This window comes from Nycticebus coucang, chromosome 11, assembly GCF_027406575.1.
Source record: "Nycticebus coucang isolate mNycCou1 chromosome 11, mNycCou1.pri, whole genome shotgun sequence".
NCBI classification, from domain to species: Eukaryota; Metazoa; Chordata; class Mammalia; order Primates; family Lorisidae; genus Nycticebus; species Nycticebus coucang.
Genome location: NC_069790.1, coordinates 54,084,277 through 54,100,095, shown reverse-complemented (window position 1 = coordinate 54,100,095; position 15,819 = coordinate 54,084,277). Strand labels below are relative to the sequence as shown.

General features: G+C 37.3%; 1 protein-coding gene across 2 annotated transcripts in view; it reads left to right on the top strand.

The window, feature by feature from the left end:
• The first annotated feature begins 4,237 nt into the window (after positions 1-4,237).
• Positions 4,238-15,819, top strand: part of SDHAF3 (succinate dehydrogenase complex assembly factor 3) — a 72,380-nt gene continuing 60,798 nt past the window's right edge. The window contains exons 1-2 of one of the 2 annotated variants that reach the window (XM_053553945.1): positions 4,238-4,500; positions 14,037-14,390. In XM_053553945.1, the coding sequence (XP_053409920.1) occupies positions 4,327-4,500; positions 14,037-14,177 (315 nt within the window). In that variant the 5' untranslated portion in view covers positions 4,238-4,326 and the 3' untranslated portion in view covers positions 14,178-14,390. Of the gene's footprint in view, positions 4,501-14,036; positions 14,391-15,819 lie in introns of those variants that run through there. The other variant, XM_053553944.1, reaches the window with a different exon arrangement.

Here is a 15,819-nt window from a genome sequence, read left to right as displayed (position 1 = left end):
TCTATCTCTTCTGGCCTTGAAACTCTATTTGTCTAACACCTTCTCTAGCTGGCTCTACTCTTTCTGTTTGTGTGGGAGGCCGTCTGTACAAGCACCACACCGAACAGTGCCATTTCTATGTTGATCTTCCCTATGGGTGAATGTGGTTATTAAATTTTGTGCGCTCTGGGACATTTAGTGAAGTGCTGCTCATACAGTTTGGAGGCATTTCCCCTTTCTTAAAAACATTTTCAAAGCAATTATTTAAGGGTAAATACATGTCTTCTTTCACTTTATAAAACATTTTATAATGTTTCTTCCAGGTAATCTGGAAGAAGTCATAATTGTAGATTAGTGAAATTGAAAGGTACTGAGAATTACCTAATCTAGCCGATCTGGCACACGAGGAATCTAGGCACAGAGTAGTTAAGTGGCTTGCGGAATGACACAGAGGAAGAGAAACACAGGGGAGAAGAGTAAAGCAAAGGCCTAGATGAAGTATACTGATCTGCATTCGTAGCCAGGAATATAACTCAGATCTTACTTTCATTTCTTAGCTATTTTGACTGCAAGAGGAAAACTGGTCAGCCTACACTAGAAGGTCAAGGAAACAGAAAAATTTTTGTCCTCAAAACATAGCCTATTGTAAATAGATAAATAAATAAAGGTTATCTGTTATTATTCTCACTGTTACTGCTTGATTCCTTTCCTCAAGGCCCAGCCACACACTACGTCTTGGCTTCTCTCTCACCCATCATCTGCCGTTTCTGAGCATGGATTTCCCAGTGCTTTGTGGACCTTTTCTGCTCTCTTTAGGCTCAATTAATCTTTTTTTATTATTTTTTATTAATTCACTGGCAGAATGTTTTCCCACATTTTTATAACAGCTTTGGCTCTGAAAGAGGTATTTATTATGCATGTACTTTAACCCCAAAGGAAACCAGAAAAAAAGTAAACTGGAACAAGATATTAATTTTCAATTTACAGGAATATTAACAGATGAAGTATGGTTAGAAAAAATTTCCTGAAATAAAATAACCACACTGCCGTTCAATCCTTGCCATTAATGTGGTTTGTTATAATACCAAATTAAATCCATTTAAAAAAAATTTTTAAAGAAATTTTTAAAAAATTTAAGCAAAAGGAAAACTCCTTTTAAGGTAGTAAATATTGGAGTGCTTATTATTTCTAAGGCACTGTGGCGGACTCTATAAAGGATACTAAAATAAGGCCTGTGTCTGTCTTCTTTGACAGTCAGAGTCTTTGCACAAACGTCTGAGGTTTCTGAGAGAATCACTCAAATTCCCACATTCCTGCCTCTTAATGAGTTTCACACACTAATTCAACAAATATTTACTGAGTGCTTATGACAGCTCTAATGCAGGTCACTGATACACCAGTAACCAAGTCACAAAATCTCTGCCTCCATGGAATATGTATTCTAGTGGGGGAAAACCAAGAATAAGAAAAGAAATAAACTATATAAGTGCTACTGAGAAAATGAAGCAAAGGAGGGGCATAGGGAGTTCTTGGCCTGGTGATGCTATAATTTCAAGTAGAATTTCAATAGGCTTACCACGGAGGATCTCATCTGAAGAGGATCCAAAGAAATAAGTGGAATGAAACAACAGTGTTAGCCAAGAAGATATATGTCAAAGAATATTCAAAGCTGAGGGAACAGCAGGTGCCAAGACCCTCGGGAGTGTGACTGGCCTTTTAAAAGAAGAACTAAGAGCTAGAAGGCCAGTATGGTTAGAACTGGCCAATGAGGAAGAAAGTTGTAGGGGAAAATGTAGAGCTTTCAAAAGTAGAGAGAAAAGTCTGATGAAAATCCCTGGAGTTTATTGAGCAGAGAAGTGACACGATCTGATTTACAGCTTAGCTTGTTAAAAGAAAAGGTTTAGACAAATTAAATTTAGCAGTTTATAGGAGCAAAGAATGATTTATAAATCAGGCCACATTCAGAACCAGAAGAGGTTCAGAGAGCTCCACCTAGCAACTGGCACAGACTGTATTTAAAGGCACTATAGAGAGAGAGTGATTGGTCATTGCTGGCTGTTTTGCCTTATTTGGCCAAAATGTCCAAATGAGGCATATATAATATAATCTTGAAAAATGGTCTTGCTAACTAACAGGCTAACAAGAAAATAAATTTCTAACTGGCAGCCACTTAGAGTATCACGAACCCTGGCTTTAAGGTCAATGATATGAATGTCTCTCCTACAGAGATGTTTTCCTAGCATGTAAAAAAGCTGAACACTGGGCGGCGCCTGTGGCTCAGTTGGTAAGGCGCCGGCCCCATATACCGAGGATGGCGGGTTCAAGTCCGGCCCCGGCTGAACTGCAACAACAACAACAAAAAAAATAGCCGGGCGTTGTGGTGGGCGCCTGTAGTCCCAGCTACTCGGGACGCTGAGGCAAGAGAATCGCTTAAGCCCAGGAGTTGGACGTTGCTGTGAGCTGTGTGATGCTACAGCACTCTACCGAGGGACATAAAGTGAGACTCTGTCTCTACAAAAAAAAAAAAAAAAAAAGCTGAACACCAAAAGAAGGTGTAAATCTTCCTTACCATTCTCCAGAGCTTATCACTTCACTTTTTAAAGGAAAACGGAGTCTCTGGGAAAGGGGAAAGGAGAAAGGGGAGGGAAGGGTAGATTATGTGAAGGACTGTCAGCAAAAAAAAATCATTGCCTGTACAAAGGTCTTCTTGTGTATTGTTTAAGCAGCCTTGAAAAAGTTGCTGAGTGGACAGAAGTACCAACTTCCCCTGCTTCCTCAGGGAGAGTACCAGATGCCTCCCAATTTCAAGAAGAAAGAAGAAACTAATTTCTCTTATCAATCTGCTATGGGAGAAACAAAAGAAAGCCAAACACAGCAGCTTCACAGCTGTTTTTGTAACCAGTCTGCTGAAGCAGGGAATAACAAAGGGACCATTTTTGCCCTTTAAAACCACCAGACACTTTTGCTGAAGTGCCTACCACTTTCTTCCTTCCTTCTAGCTAAGGCCTTTCTTTCTCTCTCTTTATTTTTTCTCTCAATCTCTTCCTCTCTTTCTTTCTTGGCAAAATAAACTTTATACTTTTTTCTATCCTAAACTTTGAGAACTCTTTCTCTACCCACTGTGAGTAAATTTAATTAATGCCCTTTCAAATATAATATAGGTATAGTATATGGGCACGATCTAATCAGTTAGCCTGTGATTGACTGAAGCTCAACTTACTATGATTTTTGTGGGGATTTTTTTCTTCATTTTTCCCCCTCCATCTACTGTGATTGGCTGAGACTCATCTACTTGTTACAAATAAAATACTTCTTCACTCTTATGTTTCAGCTCCCTACCAAAGAATGCCAAATATGGAGGCTTTAAGTCACATTTAAGTTGGATCATGACCAAAGTGGGTCATGGCCAGAAGCAGAATATACAGACAAGGAAGTTAACACAATATCCAGTAAAGAGAGGGGATTATGATAGAGTACGTGGTGTGAAAAGGTTGATTTCTACATACATCTTGTTGGTGGAACCTTCAGATTTTGCTGAAGGATCCAGATTGTGATCAGAGAGAAAGTACCTTAGGAGCCGCTACCTTTGGAAACCAGTTTCATTCTCACTATTAGTTTTGTAAAAGGTGAAGTTTTGTGTAGATTTCCTTGTTTTCATACCAGACTAATCAGAACTTTGAGGATCTTAGCCCTAAAAACAATTCATTTTTAAAGTGCTTCTCAGTAATTCTTTAGCAATCACTTGACTTGGACTAAGGAAGTCCGCGGGCTCATGGCTCACTTGTTTGTTACAAGAACAAGCCCACGTCGTCAAGGTCCACTAGGGAGTATAGCCTCGTGCAAAGTCGGTGGGCTAGTAGATTGGGAACTCAATCCCATTCATATCCTCACACAGACTGCAGGAATCTAAGATGCCTCAAGGGGATTGGGTTAGCCACAGAAAGCTTCCTGGGGGAGTCCGATTTTGAAAAAGGCTACCTCAAGCCTTTAATAGGAGGGAAGGGGCGGACATGAATGGAAAATACGGCTTGGGACAGATTGGTGCCAACAAGGCACGCCAGACTTCTGGTTAGCGGGCTTTCTCGGAGGACGCAGCGCAGAAGCCAAGACTAAGCGCAGACGCGACTTCAGGAAGGCCACACCCCCTCCCGGAGAAGCCCCGCCCGTTCCCGCCCTCAGGCGACTTTGGCTTTCCGGTAGGACCTGATTTCGGAGAGGACCGAAGCGGATCGAGCTCGCGCGCCCTCTTCCGCCGGCTTTCCGGTTCACTAGGACCCGGGCTGCTCGGTGAGGCGGGGACGCGCCGTCCCTTTGCGCAGGCGCAGTCCATGATCCACGCGCTCCGCAATGCCCGGGCGGCACGTCTCCCGAGTCCGGACCTTGTATAGGCTCATCTTGCAGCTGCACCGGGTTCTGCCCCCGGACCTCAAAGCCCTGGGTGACCAGTACGTGAAGGATGAATTTAGGAGACATAAGGCTGTTGGTTCTGACGAGGCCCAGCGTTTCTTGCAGGAATGGGAGGCAAGTGACGCCCCCTTTTCTTTGCCCCAGACCTTTGGGGGGTCCTCAGTGTCCCCATTTGTCACTTCCAGAGAATGCCTATCCCGGTTTGTTCCCAGTACCCCTAGCAGGATTAAACAGAGCGGCAACCTATTCTGTTTGAATTAAACAGCTTAAAGCTGTTTGTACAACATTTCCTAAAGTTACTTCCTGAGGATCCCCGATTTCTCCCACAGGTTCTTTGCTGGAGCAGATTCCGTCGCTTCAGCGCCTCCAGTTCAGTTCAACTCTTTTAGCTCCTGCAGATGGCAGGTGCTTGAGGGGAGAGGGTGGGAGGTCACAGAATTGAATCAATCACCAACCAGCGCTCAAAAGACCTCAGCTCCCGTTTGTCCACTTCAATACCTTTGGCACGTAGCAATATTCATAAGTTAAATGCTCTCTCAGTGTTTAGACTTAAGAGACTTGTTTCCATAATTTATTATTAGATCTTTAATCTCAGCCGTCTTGGTTGGGTTTTTAGTAATTTCATCACTTGACTGATAGAGAAATCAGATAACATAAAAAAGACTTTTGGGGATTACGAGTCCCCAAATGCTGGTTGGAGTTAAGTCTGGCAAAAGTTGATTTTTCCAAAGTCTCAAGTTATGTTATTTTGTTATGTTGCCCTGCTTAAACGGTAAGCAGACACATGCATTAGGGATAAGTTGCATGACTTTTTTTTTTTTTTTTTTCTTGAGTGAAGGAAACCAAGATATTCAGAGACTTCTGGAGGGCTGGGGCCCTCTAGACTTGTCCATAATTCAGATTTGCAAATATTGAGAAATAATTTGGAAGGTGAGAGCGACTTCTCAGGTATTTTTGAAAGCATGAGGCAGTGTTAGTATGAAAATAGAGGTGTCAGCCTAAAATGTTGATGGCGGAAGATGAGATGACTGGAGGCTGCTTTTTAAAAAATCACAAAGGTTATAAGGGTGAACATAGAAATTTGTCACGGAATTATGGAGTTTTTGTAGAATTTTTGTTTCAAACTTTAAAGAGGGACATTTTGAACGGCGGTGAAATTTAAAACTTTCTTGAAAGTCCTGGTGTATTTGATGTAATTTGCTTGCCTTAAGTCAGGGAAGTTTAATCTTTTTTAAATACAGACTTAATAAGGTGATTTGTTCTATATGACAGAAGAAGTAGATTCAGATTCAGGCTTTCACATTTATTAAGTGTCAGATTACTTAATTTTTCTAGTCTTATTTTCTCATCTGTAAAATAAGGACAGTATTTATAATATGCATGTCAAAATTAGTGTATGTAAATGTATTCAAAAGCACTTTCTATATTATTAATTGCTATGAGGCTACTGTATTAAGGTATTTAAGTGACATCTTTTAAGTTAGGTCAGTTTGTGGCTAGACAGGAAGGAGAGTGTAGGTCTGTGCTGGGAAGAAATTAGGCTGCTCTGAGAAGTCCTAAAGAATAAGAACTACAAACCTTTTCAGGGGAAAGTAGGAAAGAATGGGAACTCAGAATAAATTGATAATGGGCTGAAGGAGAGACAGTATTAAAAAAGAACTGGGTAAATAAAAAATATGTTAATAGACCTAGTAGGCTTGGTAACAGGAATTTAGCCTCTAAAAACTCTTTTGGAATAATTTTAGGCTTACAGAATTTACAAAGACAGTATGGTACAGATTCCCCATACGTCCTACATCCTGTTTCCCTTTGTCTTTCATAACCAGGGTACAATGATCAAAACTAAGAAATAAACATTGAAACTGCAGGCTTTATTCATGTTTTGCCAATACTTTTACTAATGTCCTTATTCTGTTCCAGAATCCAGTCCTGGATCCCACATTGCATTTATTTAGCCTTTGTCCTTAAACTTCAGTCTGTGACAGTTTCTATATTTTTCTTATCTTTCATGACCTTGACAGCTTTTTGAAAAGCGCTGGTCAGTTACTTTGTGGAATATCTCTCAGTTTGGGTTTGTCTGATGTTTGTTCATGATTAGATTAGTTTGGTGCATTATTGAGAATACTACATGTGTGAATTACCCTTCTCAACACCTCTCATCAGAGGGTACATGGTATTAACATGTCTTCTTTTTTTTTTTTTAGTTTGCAGAAATTTATTAACATCCAGAGACATTGTTTAATCTTTCCATTAGCATCCACCAAAGCATCTTTTAAAGTTAAGTTGCACGCTTGCTGTGGTCATAAAATCCCTTTTTATCCTTTTAAAAGATCTCCCTGTACTTCTCCAGTCATAAATATCATTGGTGATAACTGTGGTCACTTGGCTATGGTGAACCTGCCAGGTATCTCCATTGTACAGTTACTGTTTTCCCTTTTGAAATTAATACAAATTTTGTGGCAGGTACTCTGAGGCTATGCAGATATTCTGTTTCTCTTTAAGCTTTGCCAGGTAATGCTAGTGGATTTTGCCATTGTGTTCTAGTGGTAATTTTCTGTTTCTCTCATTGAAATGCTTCTGTAGAGAATAGTGGTCCCTTTTCCCCCATTGTTGATCTAGCATTTTTACTCATTTTTTAGAATGAAGGAAAAGAGGGGCTATTGCATGGGGCTAGACCTCTGTAGTTAATGCACCAGCAGCTTGGTAAAGATAAATCTAATAATCCATTTGGATAAAAGAATATTCTCACAGTTGCGAGACAGCACACTCTAAGCCTGAGAATTAGAAGGGGTAGAATGGGTCCTACGAAGAAAGATAATTGCTCTTCCTAAGAGAAGGGCTAGCAAAAATGCTACGATTTGGAAGGGAGAAAAACCTTGCTAAGGTAGTTTTTACCAGCCTTCCAAGTCTCTTTTCTCTCCACTTGTTCTTCAAAACACCTAAGTTATGATTGTGTCATGCTAGATGCCACTAGATAAGGCATGAATTTGTATGGTTTTAATGTTTTTCGGTTCATGGTGTTTACAAACTTGGTATGTATTATCAGAATGTTACTACTTGAAGGCATATGTTTATACACTGTAGCAGGCTAATTGAGAGTTAACACTATTGTGGACTTTTAACTTAATACAGTATATAGAGTTTTATTTCTGGGATTCTCTCACACATTTCTAAAATCAATAATGGACTTGATGGATTCTTAGTTTGTTTTATATGAATGGGCAAAGTTGAATATGGGTGCCACTGGAGAAAAAAGGAAAGGATTAAGAATATTAGAGGCCCCATATTAGGAAGAGTGCTTTCTAATTTCCTTCATTTATGGTCATGGAAAACTGGCAAATTCTAGAGAGTTCACCTGGGGAAGTTTCTGTTAAAGGACCTGTTGGAGGAAAGTGGAAGGAAAGTATTTCATTTCATCCTACATATAAAAATATAGGTACGTATTTACAGAGTAAATAGTGAATTTATATAATTTCTTACCATAAGAAAAAAAGATATAAATGCAGGGAGAGTTGCTTGGAACCACTTAAGAGAGAATATATGGCAACTGGTTTATAAAATATCCACTGTAATCTCACTCTTCAATGTTGAGGAGGCAACTGTTAGAAGTGAAATTGAAATTAGATAGATCCTACTATGGCGTTTTAAGAGTTCTGATTAGGCTATGTTTGCAGAATAGCTGATTAAGTAATACTTTCCTTTTTTATTTTTTCTCTGCCTGCCACTTATTTATTTTCTAGGAAACGTGAATAAACATTGGAGATTAAATAGGTAAAACATGTTAGTGAAAAAATACAAGACAAAGATCAGAAAACAATGTGCATTCAGGAGTTAATTTGAAGAGATGTCATGTGTTTAATTTTCCTTTTTCTATCCCATTTATTTATGCCAGTTACCTTCTTGCCTGGTATCTATTGTTTTTCCTAAGTGGCTGCTTTGTTTTGTGTTTGCTAGAGATGTTTTATTGTATTTATGTATTAGTTTTGTTTATAGAAAAAAGCAAAAAGGCATAAACATTTCGCAGTTAGTTTTGATCATTTACTATTGCCAGAAAATGGGGTAGGCATTGTTGGTACACAAAAATGAATAATAACTGTATTTTACTTTCACAGTGTCAAAGTTTAGTGTGGTAAATCAGACAATTATAATGTAGCATGAAAGAGTGTCCATCAAAGGCAGTGGGATTAAAGAGGAATCGGAGAAGTCGAGTGGCACATAAAATGGTTGGGCTGAGTTTTGAGCTAGTCGAAGTTACTATGCCAAGGTAAAAACTTTCTAGAAAGAGGCAATAACATATGAAGAGGCATTGAGGTAAGAAATTATGTGACTTTTTTCTGGGAACTGCTGTGGGGTATGTTTGAAATTTAGTGTCCTATATGGAGGATTAGGAAAAGAGAAATTTAAAAAGATGACAAGAGACAGGTTATTCTACTAACGATTTTAAGTTTTTATTTTGAATCACTGACAGATTTTAAGCAGTGGTAGAAATGATTCAAATTATAGTCTAGAAAGATCACTTTAGCAGCACTATAGAGGAATAATTAAGGAAAAGGCCAGATTGAAGAACTGTTAGATTGATGTAGTAATCTCATATATGTAAGTGCCAAGACAGGTGTTGAGAACAGAGAGTATAGATTTCTATCAGTTATCTTTTTTCTTAAGGTAGAATGGGACTTGACTTGGTGACTAATGCAGCATTAATAGGGAGTATGGGGGAGAAAACAGAATGGGTAACTCTCAGGTTTTAGGACATGATACCAATAACCAGAATAGTTATGTAGGAGAAACAGGTGGGGAATAAGTTTAGTTTGGTATGCTTTGTGCTAAAAATTGTGGTCAAAAGGCGTTCTGAGGTATATATTGGTCTGATACTCAGGATAGAGATGGTGGCTAGAGATATAATGTTCAAATTATGTGTAGTTAGTAGTCCAAAGGGATGGATGAAAGTGCCCAAGTTGGATACAGCATAGGGGAAGGTGGTCAAAGATAGAATGCTATAGTAACATTTAGGAGTTAAGAGAAAAAGGTGACAGTAAGCACTGGAACTCTTCTATGTTTTTCATCTGTGTTTAGTTGTTCCTAGCTACTTCTGCAAAGAGCATGCTTTTTTCCTTATTGATTATGTTTAGTTCTTTAGATTTTTGTGTTAATTAATCTTGATATCATAATAAAACATTTGCTTATTGTTTTTTGTTAGATTTGTCGGACAGGAGGAAATGCTGCAGATATCATGTAGTCATCCATTTGTAGCTCACACGGGATATCTTTTTCTTATTTATGACTTTGAAGTGGATCATCAGATTAAAATGTATGATTAAGTGGCATGTCACCTATATTTAGAGTTTTCTTAACTTAGTGTAATTAGGATTGGATGGGTATTTTGCTAGATTGTATAATTGCACGTTTCTCTTACCTAATGTGGGGACTTCATTTTGTTGTTTTTGAACATCCTAATTTATAGTTTGTATTTTAGCTTGTGGGAGAAAAGGAATGAATTACTTCTCTGTTTAGTAGGTAGCTTGTAGGTGTGGGAGATACATTTACCAAGTACGTGAGTGGGTCTCCTGGGTCCCTCTCAGTTGTATTGTTTATTCTGCATATTACTCAATGTAGCTTTTCTGGTGATAGTTCATGGTGATGTGTTACCCTTAACATGTTTTCTGCATCGAGGTTTACCTTTTAAAAATTCAGCCATATCATAGTCCTCAACTAACACTTTTAAAAGGGATACAAGAGAAGATATAAAATGGTATGCCCTTGCAACAAACTGTTTTGTTTCTCCGTGTCTTAAAGCCTTTGGATTTTTAAAGAAGTTTTTAAGATAGTTATTATTAGGGAATATTTAATTTTTATTAGTATCATGAGATGTGTTATAATTGCTTATATTATAAAAAATGTTTAAAAAGCATAATAAGTACTGGATAATTACTAACTTTATAGTGTGTCATTGGAAAATAGAAGTGTGTGTGTGTGTGTATATATATATATATATATATTTTTTTTTATTGCAGTTTTTGGCCAGGGCTGGGTTTGAACCCGCCACCTCTGGCATATGGGGCTGGTGCCCTAATCCTTTGAGCCACAGGTGCTGCCCATGGAAAATAGAAGTATATTTTATTTAAATGATTGAAAATTATTAAATTTACAGATTTAAAATAATGGAAATAGCATGATAATATGCTAGTAGTTATGGTTTTGAAACAGTTGTGTATCTGTCGATAGCCTGCAGTCTTACAAATTTGAAATAAGATGTTGTACAGAATTTAAGGAAGTGAAAGATTATATATGTGTGATAGTAATTGTACTTGTCGTACTTACTATTTTATGAAATACTTACAGTGTTGCTTAATAAGAACTTTAGATGCTTCTGCAGTTTTACATTGGGAGTCGATCTGAATTGGCTGAAAGAGAACTTCTGATTACTTTGCTGAATAAACCCCTTTTTTAACAGTTGACACACTTCAACTATTTTTCTTAAGGTAATATATGCATGTGGTTAAAATAAATTAGCATTGGAGAGCTTATAATAAAGCTTAATAAAAGATTAACATATTCTTTTCTGTTGTTCTGTTTTTCCTTTGTGGGGATATTTTTTGTGTTATTTTGGCCTCTGTCAAGTTTCAAATGTCTTCTGAATTTCCGTTACCTGTCTGTATTTACAAAGAAAGCAATAAGAAACTGAGGAAGCCGCATGGGCTTGGTGACTGGGCGATTGCCTTTGTGCTTAGAGTTTCAGCTAGCTTGCATTCGCTCCCCACTCTTGATTTCCTACCTGCCTAGAGTCTGGGTTCAGTGCTTCCGCGTCTCTTTGCTGTGTTCTCCTGTGTTGGAGCTGCGGCTTCCTTTGCCTACTCTGCTTAGTTACACTCCTGCACTGTTGCCATCTTCACAAATGTGCTGAAATCGCCTGGCTGCCAATGGTTGTGTTCTTGTTTCTTTAGCTGTGATTGATTATTCCTTTCAAAAATCTTTTACTGCTAGTTCAATCAGGTTTTGGAAAGGAGAGAAAATAAGAAATAAGCTCCTGTGATATGTCTAGTCTGCCACTTTTACCTAGAAACCCTCAATCCTTTCATACCTCTATATATTCTTTTTTCTTTTCTTTTCTTTTTTTTTTTTTTTGAGGCAGAGTCTCACTGTGTTGCCCAGGCTAGAGTGCCATGGCGTCAGCCTAGCGCGCAGCAACTTCAGACTCCCGTGTTTAAGTTATCCTCCTGTCTTACAGGTGCCTGGCTAATTTTTGTATTTTTAGTAGAGATGGCGTCTTGTTCTTGCTCAGGCTGAGCTCAAACTCCCAAGCTCAAGGGATCCGTCTGCCTCCTCCTCCCAAAGTGCTAGAATTTTAGGCACAAATAAGCCCCTGAGCCCTGCCCAATTCTTTCATTTTAAAGATGAAGAAACGGAGGTCAATAGAAGTAAAATGATTTGGTGTAACACAGATAGATAGGATAAAAATCTTGTTTTCTTTACCTCAGGAAAGTCTAGTTAAAATTAACTTTGTTCCAGAAATACTATTTAACTTTTGAATTGTAAAATGGTACAGATTTTTTTTTTCCTGTTGAATCTTGCTTGTTTGCCTGCTACAATTTGTCTATTTGATGATTCTTTTTAAATATATTTTTCCTGAGGGAAAGGGAAGACCTCTAGTATAATGTCTTATAAACAAATGTTTAAACATTGTTTAAATAACTTACTTTTATGTTTGTTAGCTTGAGGTGTTAATTGCCTCACATTTTAATTCAAAGATTTTTGTCAGTAATGAGATGACAGTGGGATGCTGGGATACAAGTCTTATTAATTTTTCATATTAATCAGGCAAAAATATAGTATGTATTTGTTTTCCATGTAATTTTTTGGAAGGTTTCTTGGGGCCTCCACTGGCTCACTAAGAAAAATAATATTTTGACCCCAAAGTTAGGGATGGATCAAAAAGTTCTCTTTTACCTCTAAGATACAAAATGAATTAAACTGTTGAATCAAATGGCTTACCCATGACCCCTTCGGCAGCACATATACCTAAGTTTCAACCATACAGAGATTAGGATAGCTATCCTTGTGCAAAGATGGTATGCAAATTCTTCCTGTATACCTCTCAGCTGTTTTGATTTCTTCATGATACATCTGCTATTTCCTTATAAAAGACATTTATTGTATGAATTAATGGAAAGTAGCCAATCCAGCTGCATAGCTTCAGACATATATCTACCAAAAAATCCCCAGTAAGCAAACATGAGGACCAAATCATAGAGATCATTTACATTTCAGAATTATCAGTACTTTTTCCAGGAGCTACTTATGGAAATGTTCAAGTTGATCTGACAGTATTTTGTGAAGGATACTTGTTTGTATGTTTATTCAATTAACTAAATAAAAATTGCCTTGCCTTCAGCCAAAATGGAATAATTATGACGGCTGTCTTCTGTTGTTTTATAAAGTTTATTTATCAAGAACATGGGAATAAATTTTGAGTTTGCTCAGCTTTTTACTAAAGATGCTGAAAGCCACAGGTTTTATTTCCTACCCCAAGTTTTTCCTTTTAGCTGTGATGATGAGCAGCAGGACGAAATATCAGCAGGTGGCTGTACTCTTTACACGCGAGTCAGAAAATGGTTCCTGGTGTTATAATGTTCTAGACTTAAACAGAAGGATGCAGGTATGCATGAATTAGACAGCTGGTGGTGCAGCTGGGAGCTCTTTGTGCCTGTGATCTCTTGGCTTTTTCCTGCGGGAAGTGCATTCTCTGGTCCTTCTTCTTTCCTCTTCTTCTGGACGTCTGTGCAGTACACTGCTACTGTTCCTCCACTTGGCCACAGACTCTTTTTTAACAGATGCATATTCTTTCTCTATACCAATGTATTGGCAACCATTGCCTCTTTGACCTTGTACTCCAGCTTTATATAATACTGTCTCTCATTTCTAGGGATATGACTTTTGTATAGAATATGGAGTGACACAACATTGCTGTTCTTCTGTGGAAAGAAAACTTTTGATAATGAAACAATGAAGACTTTAAACATTTTTTAAAAATGTCATAACCCAGTGTACACTTTTCATCGGCACCATTGACTTTTCCCTTTCACCTTTTCTGTCAGCTTTAGGGTTATGTGTTAGTATAGCAATAGAACGGGTAATAAAAATACAGTATATTTTGTCTTTGGCATATTTAACATTTAAGGTAAAATGACAAACTCCTAAATTAAAAATCGTTAAAAATAAAAAGCCAAATGGAATATATTTGAGGTTAATATATAATTGAATAGTATTCCTATAAAAAGAGCTTATTTAGCTTGATAGGAAAAAACCTCCAGCTTTAATAAAAGAATGGGCAAAAGGGACTGTAACAGTGATTTATCTACAAAGCTGTTCATTGCTATCTTGCATATATATAGTAAAATCTAACTCTGTGATTTATTTCCAAAGCTGTTAATTGTTGCCTTGCATATATATATAGTAAAAATAAGAAATTTAAAGTAGGTGTGCAGTGATAGAAGAATGAAATAACATAGCCATATGATGGGTGGGTTAGTAGGGAGCTGTTAGAAATGGTGTTTCAAAAGAAAGACATTGGAAACTGCTCATAAAATAATTAAATATAAGCAGTGTTTATCCTTAGGTGATAAGATTAAGATGATTGTAATTTTCTTTTTTAGATCTCAGATTGTCCGGATTCTCTGCAAGAATTGTACAGTAATTACAATGAAGTCAGTGAATGCCGTCTTAAAAACGCAGCGGCGTATGCTTGCTGTTTTTGCTATCAGTCTTCTTTCACAAAGGACTTGAGACAGACATGAACGAAATGCCAGCGCCTTATTTATATAGTTCTTAATTTTTCCCTTTGAATGTTTTAGGCTAAACTTGGACTTTGTCATGTTTCATAAATGTTAATGCCAGCTACATATTTTGTACGATTTCTTGTTGAGTTTTGTAAATGGCATGACAATCTAAACATGGACAGACTCAAACTTAAAATTTGTATGGTTACTCTTGTTTACCTAACTATTAAAAGAAATATTTAGAATTCTTAGGGCCCTAAACTGAAATCAGAAAAGAATCATTGTTGTTATCTATCTGGTATCATCGGGGTCCTCTATCTGAGATAGTAATACGTCCTTATTTAAAAAACTTGAAGAATAGCTGCTAAATTTCTTAGAGATCAGACTTAAATATTCAATGATTCTCCAATAACTTACATTGATAAAAATTAAGTTTCTACTTGATAACTGTATTCTATTATATTTTAATCTTTTACCTTTTCTTTTTCTAAGTTTTGTAGAAAGTTGAGTGAGGGCTAATAGGTAGTATTGGGAGGGGAGATAGGTTAACTCTTGGTTTGTCTTCTGACAGGTCAGTTGGGCAGACAGAAGACAAACAGGCTCTCTTTTGTCTTAGAAACTAGTAGGTTTAGAAAAGAGGTTCTGGGTAGGTATGTGCCACGCACACATTGTGATTATAAGGCCTGGGAGTTGACTTTGTGGTCTAGAACTGTACTGTACCAACATACCTAGACATAATCAGATTCTTGCCATAAGACTCACACTAATTAAATTTATATCGTATTGAAATATAAATAATGGTGAGTTATTTTTGCTGCTAGAGTAGCTGGTGAGAGGTTCTCTTTCTCCAGGAATTATAGTATTTATATTTATTTCCAGGAGACCCTTATTCAAATGTCTCAGAATCCCCTATTTTTCAGATTTTATAAAAGTCATAAGGAATAAGTAGTGAATTTTAAGAAACATGGTGATAGAATCTAGGGTGGTGCTCTGTAATCAAATACATTAATTTATATGCAGAAAAAAATTGTTCACATTAAGTGGAGTAAATAAAGACTTCATGTCCATTTAGGTCAGGGTGTGCTGCCAGATAAGTTCTGAAAGAGCTTTTGTTTTTAAGAATTTCTTTGATTCCTAAATTGCAAATAAGGGATTGGGGATATCTATTAAGCGTTCTGGGAAACTGAATTAGTATTTAGAAGGTTGTCTGGTGAACATGGAATTGAAATAACGGGAGTGAGTAGGCATGAAAGATGTTCCTTCAGGCCTTGCTGTGTCTTCAGCAGAAAAGTGCATTTAGTGATCTTTTTCGTGGGTCCCACAGCTTCTATGCTCCCTTTTCCTGACCAGTGCTGGGCAGATGTTAGCAAGTTTGCCCACAATCCTTATTTTGTTAACTTACTTCTTTCTTTTTGGTTATTATGATTATGATTATAGTTATAATACCTGATAATAGATTAAGCTACTTAATTTAGTCTTCTGGGCCTGAAAGATTTCACACTCTTCCCGTTGTGCGTGAATTTGATCAGCTTACTCCCCAAGGGAACATCATATTTACTTTATTTACTAGTTTTTCCTCTTTTTACTCCTGAAACATTATAAGTTGAGGCATTCCTAAAGTAAATTGCATTTGGCTTTCTAAACTCTAAAACACTAAAAT